The following is a 21,175-nucleotide window of genomic DNA, read 5'->3' on the forward strand; positions in this document are numbered from 1 at the left end:
GCCATCACTGTGGCCACCTAGATTTAGTCTCTCGCCTGTGTTTTCACAGTGCCAAACTTTACTTCCAACACTGCGTTGTAAATTCTTCATCTATCCTTAAATATCAGAAGTTGATGCTCTAAGAAAAAGAGAAGAGCAAGCTAAACATCATGACACGAGTATGAAGAGTTTGGAATCCAGATAGCAATTCAAATTGGTGAAGGATGTGATGGAGCTATTTAGTTTATAAAATATTTTTCCATCATTAGCAGTAGCTTCAGTGGTCTGTCAGGGTACAGGATGTCATGGTTGATCCATGTAGCTGTTAAGCACAATTAGTTCTAAAGTTCTTTATAGAAAACGTGTTTTTTTTTTAAAAAAAAAACTATCTGGCAGCTTTGTGGAATATATGTGACTGCTGTAAGTGAACTGTTGCCTTTTGTGGCTTAAAGTTGCCTTCAGGGAAGATGCAAAGCCAGCATTAACATTTTATTATATTAACTTTATGCCATCTACCCTTTCAGAAACTAGAATTCTCTTTCTAGACCAATTAAATGGGCTCATTTAAAAGATTGTTTTATGTGTCAGCATTTGCAGTGTAAAAGTTCATTCTGAAACTGCGGAAGCATATTTTTGACTGGTTATATTCTTAGCTGGTGCATTTCTAAAATACACCAAAGGGCCTGCCAAGGACTGATTGGATGTATTTTATCGATTTGTTTAAATGCTGCCATTATTATTCACTTCAGGCAGGTAGCTAATTGGATAATCACTGTAACATGGCAACCCAAGAAGCATATCTCCAACGTATTACTTCACTTTGCCTCTAAAGAGCTGCAATTATAAGAGTTTTAGGGGTCAAAAAGTGGCTTGAAAAAAAACCTTAGAGGGATTAAAAAGGAGAAAAGTTATATAGCCTAATATTCACCTCAGGGTGTTCAGATCATTCTGCTAACACTGCTTTATGCAAAGATTTTATCTTCAACCCCACTCTGTTTGACTGTATTTGTGATCCTCACATTTTAATCCCATAAAGTGTACATTTGGTATGTAATCCTACCTTTCTGCAGTATTCAGCAGTAGAATAAAATGCAGATCCCGTAGATTCTCTTTGAAAGTCCAATATTTTAATATGATTAGGTCAGTGCTATTAACTTTGCAGTGTCATTGATCAGCTCTTGGAATTTGCCTCAGGAATGCTTTCTGGATGTTTGAAATGAGAATATGTGTAATTAAATTCATGCTAGCCAAAAGGATTTGCTGCTATTAGAGCTGTTTTTTAATTGAGACATGTTTAATAATGAGGTAGTGTACCTTACATGATTGTATTTGCTCAAAGTTTTGTTTGTGGTATTTGAATGAACTAAGGTAGGCTAAAGAGTTTATAAGGTAAAATGAAGCCAAATAGATACCTTGGAGTAAGATGTGAGATTACAAGAAGATCCACAAAGAATATACCAGTGCCCTCGTTTAGAGACTGCCTCGTTTAGCAACCATTTGCAATTATAGCAGTGACAAAAAAGTACGTTTGTGCCCATTGCCCACATTTATGACCATGCTTTGCAGGTTTATAATCCAAAGGCAAGCTGAAGAGGGATCATAAGCACAGTTGCCATTTTACTTCATGAATGCTTTGCTTAGCAACCGAGTTGCTTGTCTAAATTGTGGTTGCTAAACAAGGAGTACTTGTGTGTTTTGATCTTAGAATCTGTTTTGGTATATATAGCTGCAGCTGAATTTTTCTGATTCCCATTTGTCATTTATACACATTTACAACAGATCGAGGTGTTTGGGTCATTTATATTTTTCTCAAGTGAAAGGTGATATAATTTTCTCAGAAAAGAACGAGGAAAAAAACGAGCTTTGCATCTGTATCTAGAATCTTTTTTGTTGAAAGCCCACACACAATTCCTTGGTGATCAATTGTGCGATAGTATGAAATGCCAAATTGTTTAATTATCTTTTCATCCATCTGCATATGACTTTTAGCAAATGAAACTGTGACAGCTCTAATTGAAAGGCTCAGGAATGTTAATTTTTTAAAAACAGCTTTTGTTAAAAAAAATAGTTTGTTGCTTGTAGGTAATCACATTTGTTACATTATCTACAGGCATGCCTTGTTTTATTGTGCGTTGCAAACTGGTTTGGTTTTGTCTTTTGCAAGACTCTTTACTGGCAAAAAGAATAGGATTTGCTGAAGGCTTGGATGATGATTAGCAATTTTGTTCATTTTTTTAAAAGTTAAAATATATGTGATTTTTTTAGACATAATGCTATTCTTCACAAATCCTGAAGGCTATGTACATAGCTTCCGCATCAATTCCAACCTTCAGGAACTTTGCAAGAGAGGATCATCTAGGAATATTTATTTATTTTATTTATTTTTATTTTAATTCCATTTATATCCCGCCCTTCTCCGAAGACTCAGGGCGGCTTACAAGCTTAGCAATAGCCTTCATTCTATGTATATGCCTGCTTATTAGGGCTTTCACACACACACCCAAGCGGCATTATTACAAAGTCAGCTTAATTGCCCCCAACAATCTGGGTCCTCATTTTACCTACCTCGGAAGGATGGAAGGCTGAGTCAACCTTGAGCCTGGTGGGACTTGAACCTGCACTAATTGCAGGCAGCTGGTGTTACTTATAGCTCTTGCATGTAGTCTTGAAGTTTATAAGTCATAATTAGGGAGTTAAGAATTGGAATTGCCTGAAAATACCCTTTTTCTGGATTCTTAGAAATGGAAAGAAGGTTTTCTTTTGTGAGTATCTACACTCATATGATTGTGATGACACCTGTACATTACTGAATATAAATAAATAAGATGCCTTTTTTGCATTCATCTGAATATTGTAATAATATTGGAAGGTTGAATGTTTCACAGCATAACAGCTGCAAAGTACTGGAGTCTCAGATGCTTCAAGGCATAAGGCTGCAAGTGCTATCAACTGAAAAGTATTGTGCAGATATTTCATTTTTCCCCCTTCCTTAAACAATTTGCTGTGACAGAAAATAACTCATGACAAGGTAGAGGAAATCAAAAAGGAAGTTTTCTAGATCCCTTATGAAATTCCACTACTAAGGCATGATAATAATGATAATAATGTCATGAAAAAATACAGTGCACTGAGTTTGGTAATGCTTTCTCCAACTCTCTTGAAAAGAAGCTATATCTCTCCTTCTTTAATAACAGTGTAACTTATTTGTCGTAATTTTATGTAATATAGAATCATGACAAATACAGCTGTATTCAATAGTATATTCTTCTTAATTATAAAAAAATAAATATGATACCCTTTTTTGAGGTCTTTACTTTGACATTTGTTCCGAACTGATGTGGTGTCTTCTTTTCCTATTTTGCTCTCTCAATTCCATTTTATTTTTGTGCCAGACATCAGAATCCAACTCAATTTTACTCATTTAGTTAGAATGCCTTTTTCCTAATTTGTCTACATTTACTTAGTTATTGCATAAAGTGTTTTTAACTGTAAATTCAGTCTGATCAATGGACGATGACTGTGATGACTTTTGTTTGACTTTTGTGAAATATTTTTATATCAAAAGAGTTACTACTTTAACTGGTAATCTTTTAAAACTTTGGGGTAAAACCGCCATCAGCCAATTCAATAAAAACCACTGGAGGGACAGATTCAGCCTCCTCTTACATTCCCTTGCCTGTTCTTAAAACTTGGTTCAGAGACTAGAGCAGATTTGAGAGCAGATTTGAAGAGCAAAAGAGAATTTCTATTGTAGAAGTGAAAATTGATACATACAGCTCCGTTAGATGGATTCTCTAGTTCTATGAGCATTTCAGCAATAAATATTACAGGAAAATGATGCAAGAATGCAATAATCACCTAAACTAGGCAAGATTGCTGATTTTAATAGTAATTCTGATAAAATACATTCAAATAACATTCATTATCCTGAATTAATAGGCACACATTTTAATTCAGTGATCCCAGTTTGTTTTGTTTCCAAATATCCAAATAATGGAATAACAATTGTTAAAGCAAAATCTTTCACATACTGATTGAATACAAATTTATTTTATTATCAAGGATGGCTCCTGCCTCCTTTTAACTTTTTTGTCCCTTGACAGTTCAGTACATTTGTATATGTCTTAAGTCCTAGTATTTTCTAGCAAGTTAAGTTCTAGCAAGAAGTAATACTAATCTAAAACTAATCAAACTGTTTTATTGTATTTTCTAAATGTGAGGTTTTTAAAATATTTTTCTTTCAAAGTTGGTTTTTGTTTTCCTTCTTTTAAAAACAAACAAACAAGATACTTAACCTTGGATGGCTCAGGATGTTTTCTAGTCCTTACTGAGCCTTGAGGTTCTCCTGTATATAAATAAATAAAAAGGAAAAGTCAATAAAATGTACACCTATCTTTAACTTCTGAGCAAGATTCCTTGTTGTAAACCAAGAATAATTATAGTCCCAACTGTGTAGTCTGTTTTGTGTCTGTTGTTTCCCTATAATATATTTCTTCAGTTGACAAGCATGTGGATCAGGCATAGATTAATTTTTGACTGATAACAATTTTTTAAATTTTTGTTACATTTTTGAAAGGTAGATAATACAGGCTTTTCTCTCTCTCTTTTCTTGCTGTTTTGTATATGTCTGTATGTTTTTAGTTAGACTGTTACATCATTCCCAGTGAAATAAATGGGTCATCCATTCAGAGCTTTTCTTCAGTGAAATAAATGGGTCATCCATTCAGAGCTTTTCTTCTTGCCAGCTATTTTTTAAATAGTTGTGATTTTCTCATGCTAGAATCCATATTTTGTGGGTGTACGCTAGCTTTGGTTTACTTCTTACAACATTTCATGACAAAACTAGATACATTGTTTGATAGTTTGGTCAGAAGATGCTTAACAAGAAGAAAATACCAAGAACCCAAACATTTCAATCATGAGTTTATTTATTTATTTATTTATTTATTTATTTGTTTTTATAAACCGCCCTTCTCCCGAGGGACTCGGGGCGGTGTACAGAGTAAGGTAGGTATACAGATTGAACAATAGTGAAAAACAATAGTAAAAACAAACTGGGACCCCAATTAGAGCTATCAGGCCAGGCCGGACTGCTGGAACAGGTAAGTTTTTAAGTCGCGCCGGAAGGTGCGGAGGTGGCGGGCCATCCGGATTTTGGTTGGCAAGCAGTTCCAGAGTGCTGGCGCACCCACTTACACTTATTCTCTTGTGTTATAATCCATACTTTCATCACATCCATAATCAAGCGCTGATATGCAAAATGTTTAATGGCTGCTGTATGCCTTCATCATTAAAAACGCTTTTGTTTCTCTCTACTGGAAAAAATGTTGTTGTTGTTGTTAGTTGCAAAGTCGTGTCCGACCCATTGCGACCCCATGGACAACGTTTCTCCAGGCCTTCCTGTCCTCTACCATCTTCTGGAGTCCATTTAAATGGACTGGAAAAAATAGAGATGTATAATTGATATATATCAGTTGAAGATTTGTTTATCTCTGAATTGTTGTGTGATTAAATGGAATCATTATAGAACTACTATACTGTATAATCTCAGTGAATGTTTCAGGATTGGTGGACATAGTTGTATTCCTATTCAATTGCAGTTTTGATCACTGTTCCTTATTGATTTTCTTTCCAAAAGGGGAGAAGGGACACTGTTTTAATGTCTTTATAGAGCCAGAATATAAAAATTAATTTAATCCCAAGAAAAATATTTTTTAAAGCAATCCAATAAAGTATATGTAAATTTGTGATAAGCTAAGCCAGTAATAAAAAGATTTTTCAAATTAAAATAGGAGCATACTTCTCTGTTTGTTAAGGGAACAAATCATTTGTATTAATATTTGAGGGCAAGTTACAGCTAGCATAAATAAGGGTCTAATTGGAAAACAGCTACAATAATCTGAAATTATTGAATGTGAACCCTAGCATTAATTATTTAATTAATATTAGCATTAATTTAAAAAATCCATTGAATACACTATATGGATTGTTTTAGTTATCTAGCAAACATAGGTTATACCTCAGCTTACTCTTGATATTTATGCTACAGCTAACAGCCATATTATTTTTGTCCATCATATTTCATGCTATTCAGATGTTAATGATTTTGAATCCATCTTCACTATTTCTAACATTTCTTGAGGCCCCAGCACCACAAACAGGATTTCAGTTTCTAGAGATTGTAGAATGCCTGCTGTCAATCTCTACATCCAATGCTCTTTGCTGTATTCCTGATAAATGAATGAAGAATATCAGGTTCATGGAAATCATTTTGAAGCCCCTTTCATATAGCTACACAAAAGTTAAGGTAAAGGTAAAGGTTCCCCCGCACATGCGTGCTAGTCGTTTCCGACTCTGGGGGCCGGTGCTCATCTCCGTTTCAAAGCCAAAGAGCCAGCGCTTGTCCGAGGATGTCTCCGTGGTCATGTGGCCGGCATGACTAGACGCCAAAGGCGCACGGAACGCTGTTACCTTCCCACCGTAGTGGTCCCTATTTTTCTACTTGCATTTTTACGTGCTTTCGAACTGCTAGGTTGGCCGAAGCTGGGACGGGTAACAGGCGCTCACTCTGTTACGCGGCACTCGGGATTCGACCCGCCAAACTGCCGACCTTCTGATCGACAAGCTCAGCGTCCTAACCCACTGAGCCACCACGTCCCTTACACAAAAGTTATGAAGAGCCATTTAAAATAATTGATAGGCTGTAAAACATGAAACAAAACATCTTTACTTTTATATAATTCTGTAAAGTCTGATCTAATGTTAGCAAGAATAATAGCTTATGGCTTCCTATGTAGAGATAGAAAGGCTATGAAACCATAATATAATCCTTGAGAGAAATATATTAAACCTATAATATTTTTTCTTGATAGAACCATACCTAATTGAAATCTTAAAACTAGGATATTTTTATTTATTTTATTTATTTATTTTAATTCCATTTATATCCCGCCCTTCTCCGAAGACTCAGGGCGGCTTACAAGCTTAGCAGTATAAGGAAGCAAGCACTATTTGTTCTGACATGTAGTTTATCTCCCACTTTTCTTCACTTGCTTTGATCACCACAGAACTCCCATCATACAGCAATGTGATAGCAATGTAAATGTGGAAGAATAACAACATGAATTATCAGCATGACTCAGCAGGAGAACAATTTTGCCCTGTCAGCCTGTACTGCAATCCTATCATCAGGGAACCTGCAGAAATAAATGAACCGGTGTTATATTTGGAAGGATTCCAGCTATCCTAAATGAACTGGATTCATGGTCTGCTGATGATGCAGACATGCTATCATGTTTTCTTGCAGTCTTTGCAAATACATGTCGCCTTTCCCTCTGTGCTGGCAGATTTTGTCTCCAGAAAGCAATGAATCACTTCATTCCAAGATAAACCGCCCTGTTAAAAGTGTCTTACATTGCTTACTTACTTGATTTCATTTTAACCAACCTACTTTATTCAAATACTTGCTTGTTTATGATGTCATCCACTCCAGGAGTTCTACTACATAATGAATGGAGATGTCCTCTGGGATTGTCTTGGTGGGGGAGATCTTTTAAGACAAAAGTGAAATAAAAGTAGAACTCCTGAGGGCAAAATTGGTAAAATTCCTCTTGAGATGTTTTTAATAAAGTACCTGAAATGATAAACTACTGTTTATTCAGTTGATGAGGAGCGAAAGGTTTTTTTTTAAAAAAAAAATGCAGCACCAAGTAAAATTCAAGTACAGGTAGTCCTTGACTTACAACTGTTTGGAGTTACAGTGGCACTAAAAGAGTGACTTATGATCATTTTTCACACTTATGACTGTTGAGTCATTCCCATGGTCATGTGATCAAAATTCAGACCCTTGGCAACTGACTCATATTTACGACAGTTGCAGTGTCTGGGGGAGGCACATGATCCCCTTTTGCGACTTTCGGATTAGCAAAATCAATGGGGAAGCCAGATTCACTTAACCATGTTACTAACTTAACAACTGCAGTGATTCATTTAACAAATGTGGCAAGAAAAGTTATAAAATGGGCCCAAACTCCCTTAACCAATGTTTTGCTTAGCAATATAAATTTTGGACTCAATTATGATCATAAATTGAGGACTACCTCTAGATGAATAAGATACTAACATAAATAATCAATCAATAACACATATACTATTATAATGGTGGATTAGTTACTTGTGCAAGTGCAAATCTAAAATATTACAGTTTATGAAATAAAATACATATTATCTATAAGCAAGATAGCTGATATGTATTCAATCTAAAAGGGACGCGGTGGCTCAGTGGGTTAGGACGCTGAGTTTGTCGATCAGAAGGTCAGCAGTTTGGCGGGTCGAATCCCGAGTGCCGCGTAACAGAGTGAGCGCCTGTTACTCATCCCAGCTTCTGCCAACCTAGCAGTTCGAAAGCACGTAAAAATGCAAGTAGAAAAATAGGGACCACTCCGGTGGGAAGGTAACAGCATTCCGTGCGCCTTTGGTGTCTAGTCATGCCGGCCACATGACCACAGAGATGTCCTCGGACAAGCGCTGGCTCTTCGGCTTTGAAATGGAGATGAGCACCGGTCCCTAGAGTTGGAAACGACTAGCACGCATGTGCGGAGGAACCTTTACCTTTACCTTATTGAACCTAAAGTGATAAAACAGAAGTGATTATTCCTGTAATCAATTAACATGTCTTATTTTCATTATGGCAACACAGAATTTGGCTATTGCATAAATGGTAAAGGGTTGTGAATCCTCAAGGAAATGGTTCAGATAGAAATGGTCTGATGTTGGAAATTTATATATTAGGGACAGAATATACCGTAAGCGGATCTGATATACCTGAATAATTTACATAGTAATAATGGATACAAAACGTTTGCCATCCCTTTGTCACCACTTCAGTAAATGAGAAATTTTATTTGCTCTGAAAAAAAAATACTTTGGGTTAACTGCCAGTTTAAAACCTCTTCTCAGAGCTTTTGTTCTCCATAAGCTTTTTTTCAAGCTAGTCAGCAAATCCTAAACCTTGAATGATAAAATGAGCTGACATTTGTTCCTGGAGACTAAATTTATATTTCCAGCCAGATAAATACTTAACTTTTGCATTCCTGACCATCACAGAGGTTTTTCTTAAGCTAATGCTTCCCATATGCTCTTGGCAGGCAGAATTATTTCTCTTAATCCCTTCCGAGGAACATGAATATCCCTTCAGAGGTCGCTATACATGACATTTATTGGGTTCATATAAATTCTGCGGCGCTTAAAAGTTAGTGAGCCCTTTTGAATTTCAATCTTTTTGCATTTAATGATTTAATCCAACCTACATACTTAATCCAAAACTGCATATTTAGGTAGCAACGTATACCATAGATGTTGAGCACTCTCTGATAATGATCTTGTGAACAGTGTTAGTCTTAGAAGTTTGGATACTTTTGTTAAAATACAGATATGTAGCTTTGGATCATTTTCCTTAATAAATAAATGAACAAGAATAATTTTGACTTGTTTAATTAGGTTCTCTTTGGCTACTTTTAAGATGTGTGGAGAACAGATCTCATTTTAAGTCATATTTATGCAGAAATATTGAAAATTCAATCAAGTTCACAACTTTTAAGGATCTCTATATATCTCCTTAAAAACTGTCTAAGCGACCAAGAATAGCATTCCTTCTAACTTAAAAACGTTTGGTAAGATAAGTCTACTACTATCTATATTGCAGCTAAATTGGCTACATGTAAAATGGCAGCTTGAAAAGTGTATCAACAGATGACAAGGGAATACCTGTAAAATCCAGTTCCCTCTGCAGTTGTAGTATGTAAATACTGCTTTTGTGTTACTTTTGGAATCTCTGTGTACTGTATTGCTGTCTGGAGCTCTTGTTGGTTATTTTTAAGGTGTTGGCTCTGGCAATCCTGAAGGAATTCATTCATATCTTTTTTTAAAAAACAAAAACACAAATTGAAGAGTTGTTGTGCTTCTTTATTTTAAGCCTAATCTGTATACTTTCTAATGATTCAGAAGCCCACGTATATAGGATGTTTCTTAGATTGCATACACTGTGTTGTTCTGTCTAGCTGCAGATACACATATGTATAAGATCTGTGCAGTGGTGGGATTCAGCCAATTCACACCACTTCGGCAGAACCAGTAGCTAATTTTTTTTTTGCCCAGGCCCAGAATGGACTTCCGGAAGCGGCATCCACACAGAGAACCGGTTGTTCACATATTTGAATCCCACCACTGGATCTGTGCAATAAATGGAATGAATCATTTAATGTATTGTTTCTCATCGTTTTGCTTCTTTTCTTAATTTTATGCTTTTAAGATGGGTTAAAACATATTAACTACCCAAAATATAGTGTAGGTGTCAACGCTGCTAACATCAGATGTTCTTGCTTTGACAACAGATGGAAATGTACCCATCCTCTCTCTTTTGCTTTTACAGTTAGATGATGCTGGGAGGGGGGATGTGGATGAGAGTCCAGGTAGTCATAACAACAATAACTCAGCCGTGGGAATCCAAGTTATTGTGCCCAGAGCTGATAAAGATTTGGAGATCTGGGGAGAAAGCCTGTGCTTCAAGCTAATTGGGGAATGTAATTTATGACTGTTAATTGGAGGAGGGAATTGTGCTTTGCTACTCTGTGTGTGTGTGTGTGTGTGGAATTTAGTTTTTGTCTTTAACTATGTAGTGCCGATACTTTGTTTCTCGAATAAAAGATTCTTTAAGGTAAACAATGCCTGAAAGTTCTTTTAAAGAGTTTCATCTATCGGAACCATGACATAAGGTGGATTTAATAAATTCTGCTATGTGTTTAAAAGTTCTCTGGAAGCATGAGTTCCTCAAAGAAATTATGACTCAGCTGTTGTAATTTGACTTTTAAAGGTTGCCTTCTCAAAGCTGAATCTTTGAAGTAAGGAAGGTATAGTTCATTGTGTGTGGCTTGAAATTCCAATATGAGGTCCTGGCACATTCCAGATTGTGGAAGTACTGCATCTCAGCCTTCTCCATTTCAACAAAGCATTATCCACACTGTGTAATCTGCATAGCAGTAACTGTGAGAGGGATCTAGTTATCCTAGTGAACAACCACTTAAATATGAGCCAGCAGCGTGCTGCAACTGCCAAAGAAGCCCATGCAGTTCTAGGTGTTAGATTGTATTAAGATCACATGAAGTGTTAGTACTGCTTTATACTGTACTGGAATTCTGCATCCAGTTCTGGTTACCATGATACCATTAAGCATTTGAGACTCTAGAAAGAGTGCAGAGAAGAGCAACAAAGATGATTAGGGGACTGGAAGTTAAATCATATGATGAATGGTTGCAGGAACTGGATATACCTAGCCTAAGAAAGAGAAGGACTGGGGATGACATGATAGCAGTCTTCCCATATTTGAGGGGCTGTCACAGAGAAGAGGGGGACAAAAGTTTATCAAAGAGAGATCCAACCTAGAACTAAGGAGAAATTTCCTGACAATAAGAACAATTAATCGGTGGAACAGCTTTGCTCCAGAAGGTGTGGCTGCTTCATCACTGGAAGTTTTCAAGGAGAAATTGGACAACCATTTGTTTGGAATGATATAAGGTCTGGACAACCATTTTTCTGGATTGGCATAGGGTCTCCTGCTGGAGCAGAGAGTTGACTAGAAGATCTCTAAGGTCCCTTCCCACTCTAAATTCTAAGTACATTCTAATTAACTTCTAGATCAGGGGTAGGGAACCTTGGCTCTTTTATGACTTGTGGACTTCAACTCCCAGAATTCTTGAGTCAGCATGGCTGGTTAGGAATTCTGGGTATTAAAGTCCACAAGTCATAAAAGAGCCAAGGTTCCCTACCCCTGTTCTAGATCATGTTTGCATTCCAGTTCATGTTCAGGGTCAGATACTGTAGTCAGATCTATGATCTATTTGTGAATTTCAGAATAACATTTTCCCCCCAACTCAAATTATTTTTAGTTGTTTTAATAACTGTCACCAAAGAATTGCTTTATTTTAAATTGTAGATATTTCCCACGTTCTATAGGATTTTCTGTCTTTTGCAGTTTAGGTGACCTAAACTACCCAAAGTAAATGTCTTAGCAGTGATTCTTTTTTGTTGGTAAATCACAGCTGCCACTGGAAAAACCTTGCTCTAAGGAAAATTGTTTTCTTTGTGTAGTTCTTTCTGCAGTAGAATCTGAATGCCAATTATTGGCTTTATCATTTTGTAGCCTCTGGTGAAAATAAAAATGAAAACCACAGACCCTGGATGTAGCAAATTCAATCAAAACTGCTTATGAGAGCAAATCAACATTCACCCTCCAAAAAAAGAGGGGGAAACCTTGGGGTATAAAATAGATAATATGGAATAAAGTGACACGTTTGTTTTTTCAGACCAATTGACAGAAGAAAAGTGATTTACTATTTTTTTCTCTTTTTAAAAATTGCATCTATTCTCTTAGAACTCACTAAATGTTAAACTGTTATACTGCAACAGCAAGATGGAAAACAAACAGTGTAAATACGTCTTGTTTTGTCACCTGATGTAAAGCAGTTAGATACCATTCCTTGTTATAAATGGCATTCTGATTTCTGGAGCTGGGTTTTTCATTTGGGTTAAAAGCCAGGATGCTAAATTTACTTTATTTATACTTATGTAAGTAATCTCATTCATTTTTATAAAAAGGCATCACATTTTTCCTTCTCCCTGTTCTAAACATTAAAATCTTTCTCTTTTAATGCCAAATCAATTTTTATTCAGCCAATATATGCCCCCCTTTTAGAGAGCTATGTAAGGCTGCTGTACCAATAAATGTCAGTATTCAATTTTATTGACACATCCTTGATATTCTCTTCACCATTTAAGGAAGCATTTGAATTACAGGACTTCCTCTTCTGTTTCATTTAGTCAATAAAATGTTTTTTTTAAAAAACAAAGTCTAATTTAGTAGGAGAATCCAGCTGGCTGCTTAACACATGTAGTAGGCCTTACTAGCGCCACTGTTATTTACTGTTTGCCTCACCAGATCAAATAATTGATCCACATAATTTTCCCCCCTCTAGGGCATTATTATTTCTGACCTCAGTTTTACTGAACTGAAAGTCAAGGATAGGCAGACACTATTAGAGCTGTAAATATTTTCCTTGGGCTTTCTGCTCAATATCACTTTCATTATTATTATTATTTTTTAAAAAAAATCTAATTGAGAACTTAATTATATGAAAAACTGACATGCTCCAAAGGAAAGTACCAGCTTCAAGTGTCAACTTGATAACATTCTCACAAGTCCCATGCACATAATTAAAAAAATAGAAAAGTTAATTAACTCCAGCCCAGTTTGCACCATTTTGAAAATCTATAGTATTGTGTTCCTTTTGAAATATTAACATGATGAATAATATTCCCTTAATTTGTTAGCTTTATTTTCTGCATCTTAAGGCAGTCTCTTGTTTTGGCTGAAAGTTTAATGGAAGTTTGCCCTGTCAAAATGTCACCTTTCTTGGGAATTGTCAGTCCTAGTTGACCAATTGTAAAAGCTGACAGTTCAGTCGAATATAAATATCACTTATTTTTCTATTTTTGATGCTAGGTCATCCAGATTTTGGCTAGAATTTTTCCTCTGCAACTAGTAACAGAATTGTCAAAGAAATCACCTATAAGAACTGTTTTTACTGATTCATCTGAGGTTTAGAATTATTCTTGAAACCTTGTGAAAGATAGTATAGAGGAAGATTTATTTATTTATTCATTCATTCATTCATTCATTCATTCATTCATTCATTCATTCATTCATTCATTTAGATTTATATACCGCCCTTTCCCGAAGGACTCAGGGCGGTTTACAGGATGTTTAAAAGAAAATCAATACAAAAGTTAAAACAATTAAAAAAAAGATTGACATAAAAAGTAATACTGCACAAATCCAGATCAGAATATAGAATTGTTCTAAAGGATAGCAACATTTTTAAAGGCAGCATGAGTTTAGTATGCAAGAATGAAAATATGTTCTATGAAATCTGTGGATTGCTTGATATAGTGGCTTACACAAATTTGATTTATTCAACAAATTTTGGGGCTTGTGTGAGAGACAGTAATGGAAGAAAGGAGAAATAACACTTCCGTAAAATATATACCATTTTTTAAAAAATGTAGAATTGATTTTTTTTAAAAAGTCACACCATCTTCCCATTTTTATATGCTCAGAAACGTCTTCGCCTTTATGCCTGGTGGCCGAGAACTCTGCAATCATGTGTTTGGCCTTTGCAATCTTCTCTGCAGAAAAATCAATGGAGAAGCTAGCAAGGAAGGTTATACGTACGGTAGAGGGGATTTCGGATTTAGGTCTGTTCCTCCAGCACAAGAGAGTTTTTTCTCTCCCTCTGTGCATCCTCCCCCCCACTGGAGGAACAGACCTTGAATCTGACAAAAAATGCTAGCGTTGAATCTGGCAAAAACAGTAGTGAAGGTCATTATTCTGAATCTTTCAGAATGCCTGTGTTCACTAGTGGTTTTGCAAGCGCCATAATTTCTGCCTTTCTGGAGGGAAAGGGGCTATTCTAGTTAGGAATGTCTCTACTACTTCTGTTCTATAGTGTTGGCTTGTGTGAAATGAGAGTAGAGATGATGGGACATATACTTTCTCATTCGTTTTAGAGAGATACCCATCTTGTATGTATCATATAGTCAAAAAAAAGTCCCCATATTTTGTACAGTGGTTATTAAACCACGCCAACAGTTCATTAGAACAGAGTAGTTTTGTTGGCCTTACTTCAAACTTTGGTTTAATATTTATTCTACTTTTATATAAAGCTGACACATTATTTCTTTTCTTTTACAGCTGGTCCATGTCAGTATTGGGATATCTAACTATTAATAGCTGGCTTAGTCTTAAGGGAATTCATTTTACAAATCCTTTTCAAGTTTTTAAAATAAGTCTGGTTAATATTATTACAGGTTAGGATCTATCTTATTCCTAAGAACAAGTTTATTCTTAGAAATAAAATACCTAGCCATTTGAGAAAATAGACAGCGAGCAATAGTTAAGCTAGCATGAATTAAAATCTATTTGCTATTGTTTAAGTTGGCAAACTATTTGTTTTCTTCAGATTTCTATCTCTTGGTTCTTAAATGTACTTATCTTTGAAGCAGTTGTTCACATTGGGAGAAAGATATAATGGTATTTGTATGCCTGGTTTTAACATTATTTCATTTAGGGATGCATACAAGCATTTTTGAACTGGAGTGATCAGGCAGCATTCCTTGTCAAGAATGTTTGAAATACTATTTATGTATATTGTACAAATAAAAGATTAGATAATATTGTAAACCCAATCTTTCCAACCTGCTGTCCTTCAAAGATGTTTGGCTTCAACTCTCACCCTAACTTAATAGCAGTTAATGCTAAATTAAGACATATTCCATAATTCCATATTGTCTGGACAGTATTGGACGGTACTAGAAGTACTGTAGATCAGTTCTAATTGTATATGAAATTAACACAAGACTTGGGTGTTCAAGAAGATCTGGATTAGTTCATTCCAAATGAGAGGAGATTAATTAAAAAACCAGCAACACGTTTTGCCATTACCAATGAGTCTAGAGTTTCTCTTTTTACTCATTCTACTATACCTAAATGGAATTTTGCTTTGCTTTTTTCTGTTTTGAATTAGTGCTGTATTTATGTGGTCATGCAGCTTCATTGGATAGCCCAAAGTTGTCAGGATATTTTATCTTGAATCACAAATGACCTGCTCACTATTTTGGTTGTGATTTTACAGATATACATGTAGATATCTAGAAAGAATTCAAATTCCATGAATCCAATCTTGAAATTTTAGTTTGATATTGCAAAACTAACCAGTGAAATTAACCAATATATCTTTTGATTTTTCCCCCCTCTTTTTCTTCCAACAAGGAACTACTAATCTTTTTACAGAATTTGCCTACGATGCACTGGGGAAATGAAGATATCAGTGTTCTCCTTGCTGAAGCCTACAGATTGAAGTTTGCATTTGCAGATGCACCAAACCATTACAAGAGATAAAAAGAAATTACGAAGTGTGGCTCTGATTGTGACACCAAATCAGTTTCTATATTGTGGTTGTGCTGGCACACAATTGTCTACTGTTGAGCAAGAAGCTATTGGATTACCAAAGAAATGAGAGTATAGGCTTGGGGAAAACATTGTGTACTTAAAAAGAAATATTCTTGTTCACTAATTAAAAAATAAATTTTATTTTCATTACGGTCCCTTTTTTCTTTGGTAATTGACTTACTCTGCAAATTAATAAAGTGTATTATGTTCATTGGGATCTAATGACTGATTATGTTGTCTCCATCAGTTTTATTCCTAGTCAATTATGTTCATTTTGATGGAAGTAGTTTTGATGTCTGAGGTGCATGCAAGCTAATAAGAATAATCAGTCTTGCATTGAAAATGAGTACAAATAAATTAGGCAAGAAGGTCATATAGAGGTTGTTACACACTTATTTTGTTGACAAACACAGGATATTTAACTCCTTTTAATAGAAACTTTGTTTACACAATGAAACCCAGGAGTAGATTTTTATGGAACACAATATTTAAAACTTGAAAATAGTGCCACATGCATGGTGAAATAAGATCCTCAGATGTTTTACTCAGCAGTGTGCAGATAATGTTTACTATGTTATTTGACGTTAGAGTCTCCAAAATATATTGACTATAGAATAGGAAATAAGTTTGGTTTGCCATAATGTATTATTAAGCTAATGGTTTAAAACCTTTTTGAGCATGTAGATCTTTTAGTTTCAATATTTTCCTAGATAAAATCTTACTTTATAGATGAAGAATATATTTTGATGTGCTGATTGCCTTATGTTGAATTTATGATATGATAGGGCACTTGACAATGTGATTTGGTATGAGTATGGGTATACCTCAGAATATAAGCATGGAGTTGCAGTGTGTTGGTCAGGGTTAGAAAACTGCACTGATGAAGTCTTTTCAAATCTACTCTTTTGCATCCATCATGCAGAGTTCTTGATTAATTGAGACTCAATTTATATATAAAATGTATGTTTAGCAGCAACTTATCGAAGGAATTCAGTGAAAGGACTTTATTAGTAATATAAATGATTTGGCTTTCTAAAATATTCACCAACCATTAATCTTTTGAAGAGTCCAGTTTAACAGACTCAAGCAGTTAATGTTTCCACTACAATACATTTTTAACCAAAAGGTGATTTATTCTTTTAAGGCTCTCTATCTCGCATACAATTGACCAAGCCAAGTGTTCTTGATTTTCATATCGAGCAAAGGTTGTTGCAAAAGTAGCAATGATACCAGTATGCTTCTACTAAATATGATCTATGAACACCTCTTTATCACTCATAACTTCACTAATTCCTGAATCAATCCGAACTATAAATGGAGTAACATAATATTAGGAGCTCTTCAAGTGTGCCTTTAAGTCTTTATTTGAATGCCTTAGTGTGGTTGTATATATGTTGACTTCCTTTCTGTATACATGATAATTACAGGCAATAGAACTATTTTTCTGGCCTTTCGTAGGCTGCAAAGATGTTTCAAAGTTTCTTGTTTAAAGATATTTTGTTCAGTAGAGTATTTGCCATATTCTCTTTCTGACATTGTTTAACTATGCATTTGGATTGTATTGGGCTACGTGACTGTGAAACATATTTCAGTTCCATTTGAGTTACTCAGTTTCAAATGCATGCTTTTTAATAGCTTTATTAAACAAAGCAGAGTAGTTCTTTTATTATTGTAACACAGAAGCACAGTCACAAAGAGGATACAATTATTGAGAACTTCCAGGTCAACACTGATCTGAGGGGGCTACATTACTGAGGAGTTACACCATCACTTTCTGTTAAGGTATCTGTTAATTCTAATCCTATCATCCATCTACTAATATACTATGCAGACTCATTCACAGCCAATGTATTCCAATAGATTCTTGACTTTAATCATACAATAGAAATAACATTTAGGAAGATTCTTAGCCACAAGGGCTAAGGGATTCTTAAACATAATGATACTTTAAAGTTCAATGTATTATTATTTTTAAACTCAGATTATGTCAAATAGAATGTATAAAACTTTCCCCATCCTCAAGAAAAAACCCCCAGCTAAAATGCAATGAGAGTGAAAATTGTATGAATCATTACAAAAGAAAATAAGATATAGAGAACATGGATTTGTACTTTTTAAATTCTATAATTTGCATAGGAATTTCTTGTATGTAAAATGGGTCTGTTTTATTGTGTTAAATGTATTAGGAGAAAAGGAAAATCTTTGTTAATTCCATTCGATATGACTTTCAGGCTTTGTTAGGATCATTATTGCTTTCTCTTCAAAACTGAATAATATTTCATGCTGTGAACAAAAAACCTTGAGTGCATCAGAAACAAAGGGTGACTCTGTCCTCCAATATTTTATAAAAAATTGGGTATTTAAGACAGCTGATATCATTCTGGTCATATGATATATTATCTGTGTACTTTTATTTTTTTTCCTTGGAATTGTGTCTTGATTTCTTTGTATAACTCAGGAAAAGTGCCATCCCAACCAGCTGTTATGTGGAAAAAATATTTCTGACACGTTTACATCCCTTTGTTAAAATTTTGAATTGCGATCTAATATCAATATTCTTCCATTTAAGATTTACTAATGTAGAAAAGATATTGGAACAATTCAATAATTTAGTGTGATCTGTAATGTTATATTGAAGGCTTAAAGCCCTCTTGTCATAAATGCAATATTAATTGTACAGTGAAGATAACCAATTTCTATCTATAGTATATGCTTAGCAATGTAAATAAAAACAATGTACTAAATATGTAAATATAAAATATGAAAGATACAACTATCTTGCAATCACCTGTACATCTCAGATATACTATAACAAACTAGTTGCACTAGTGTTTAATTTCATATGGAAAAGCCCATAGATTTGTATTACATCAATAAAATGTAATTCATACCCAAGATTTTGCATATATGTGTCTATTGTATAATTTTGGGAATTAATAATAACATATAATTTCAAATGAATCTTTTTATTTCACAATATGTAGGTATATAAAAGATTTTGAAATTATGCTAAAAATGCTTTTAAAAAATGCTAAAAAAAATAAATGCGTATGCTGCCAAGTACATAAATATTACTAGTAGAGAGAGCGAGAGAGAGACCAAAGTTTTGCAAATGAAGCAACAGACATCGTGGTAAAATTTTAGTACTGACATCCAATATTGACCTTGTGCTTTTCATTTTTGCTCAGAGTTTTAAGATAATTAAGGCAATGTAATCTATTTTTAAAAATCATATTTAATGAAATATAACCACTTTTACACGTGTTTGCTCTTTTACATGACTTTTTGTCACACAAGGTTTTTAAGAATTAAAAAATAGGTCTTGGATAGCTGAAGGGGAAAAATATAGCTTCGTGTTGAATATTGCAAAAATGAGATGATAATACTGATTCATTCTAGGTGAAAGAACAGGATTTTATATTTTAAGTTTAAAATTGTGTTTTTACTTAAATTCTATCCAATTCCTTTCTCGCCCAGCTCTTTTGTTTATTTAATAACCTTCTTAGTAATAGCAGAACAGATTATACTACCTGTTCTGTAAAGATCCTTTTCATTTATGTAGGGATTTTTGCTTTAAATTCCCTTAAAAAAACAAGACTGTAAAACGTGGCAAAACATATGTGCAAAAGGACCCTGTTTTCCTTTGATTTTCTTACCATTGTGATCACTTTGCAACTAGTGATTCATATCATACTTGAAAATGTTTTTTTTCAGGGGGGTTGTTTTCTTACTAAAGTATTGGAGACTTTCTCTGCTAAAAGAACATTTTATAGAAATCATAATAAATTAATCCAGCTTTGCATGGAGCCCTGCAGAGAAAAAATCAAAGGAGATATATAGGTTTATCAAATTCTAAGGAGAAAATAATAGTATTAATCATTTACTTGGCTTTCTTCAAGAATGTGATTTATTATTTCACTTTATAAACCTTGTTTATTAAGAATGGTGTACAGATAGCACATATCTCTACGGCTAAGATAATGATAGTAGTCTTTCAATTTCAAATTATCTTGTGCCCATTAACCAGCAGGGTCACATCAAGGAGGTCTGTAGAAAGTGTGGATTTATGGAAGAAGGATTATTCTGGAAACCGAGCTTTTTTTATTGTGTGTGATGTTAAAGGAATATCTGAGAAGCTTATTCTGATATATGTATTTCATCTAGGTGTTTATGATTTTAATATATATCTTCTGGGATTTTTCACTTCTGCTGGAATATCACCAAACAAAGAAAAATAGATGAACTGGAACAAAACAACCCAGCATAACATCCATATTGTGACTGGCACTGAAAAGTATAAAACAATCTAGCAAGAAATTCAAATTTCCTGGTCCAAAACCAAATACAAAATTATGATAGAGTAGCAATTTTAATGTTGAGCTTGAAATTGAACACATCTCAACCCTCATCCAGTCCAAAACTTTTTTTTTATTTTTATTTTGCTGGCTTTAAATCATCAAAATGAAAAACAAGAACTGCTAATATCACACTTTGGAGATACTTGTTTAACTGATTTATTGAGGTGCAGGTGGCCAGATTCAATTCAACATGCTAAGCCAATAAGCCACAGTTGGGTACATATAACACTACCACAATTAAGAGGAGTGAACGGCCCACTGATGCTCACATTCATAACACACAGTTCCATAGTGATTTTATATTTTATTTGGAGTTAAACAATCTGCAGGTTTTATGCCCTTTTTCTGTGGAGCAATATTCCAGGTTCCCTTTGTCCCTTTGGGGCCTGGCATTTTTTTATTTGTAAAGTTCAGAAAGGCAGAGCACAAGGATGCATTAACATATGTTCCAGCGAGAGTCTGCAATAATTCTGGATGGCATCTCTCCATTTCTTTCCAGTTTTGGTCATTCCTCAGGCTCCTTGCTGTGGCCTGATCAAAAGAAGAGAGAGATTGCCAAGGCTAGAAGGTAATTACCCTTCTTGTTTCCCTTATAGGCATCCCTTGGATTCTATTGATGAAACTTGCTAACAATGAAGTTGTATTTTATGCTTGGCAACTATCAGCACTCTGGACAGAAATCAAGAGATGGTGAAAGTCAGGAAAATCTGCCAATGCATCATGTGCGCCTGCTACACTGAATAATTAAAACAATTTAATTTGAACTGCTTCCATTTGC

General features: G+C 34.7%; 1 protein-coding gene across 2 annotated transcripts in view; it reads left to right on the forward strand.

The window, feature by feature from the left end:
* The window catches only part of TBC1D22A (TBC1 domain family member 22A), a 138,111-nt gene extending 119,185 nt beyond the window's left edge, over positions 1–18,926 (forward strand). For both annotated transcript variants that reach the window (XM_081330153.1, XM_081330152.1), the window contains one exon: positions 15,860–18,926. In XM_081330153.1, coding sequence (XP_081186279.1) covers positions 15,860–15,988 — 129 coding nt within the window. In that variant the 3' untranslated portion in view covers positions 15,989–18,926. The remainder of the gene's footprint in view (positions 1–15,859) is intronic.
* The last annotated feature ends 2,249 nt before the right edge of the window (positions 18,927–21,175 follow it).

Source organism: Vipera berus (assembly GCF_964194415.1).
Source record: "Vipera berus genome assembly, chromosome: 6".
Lineage (NCBI taxonomy): Eukaryota > Metazoa > Chordata > Lepidosauria > Squamata > Viperidae > Vipera > Vipera berus.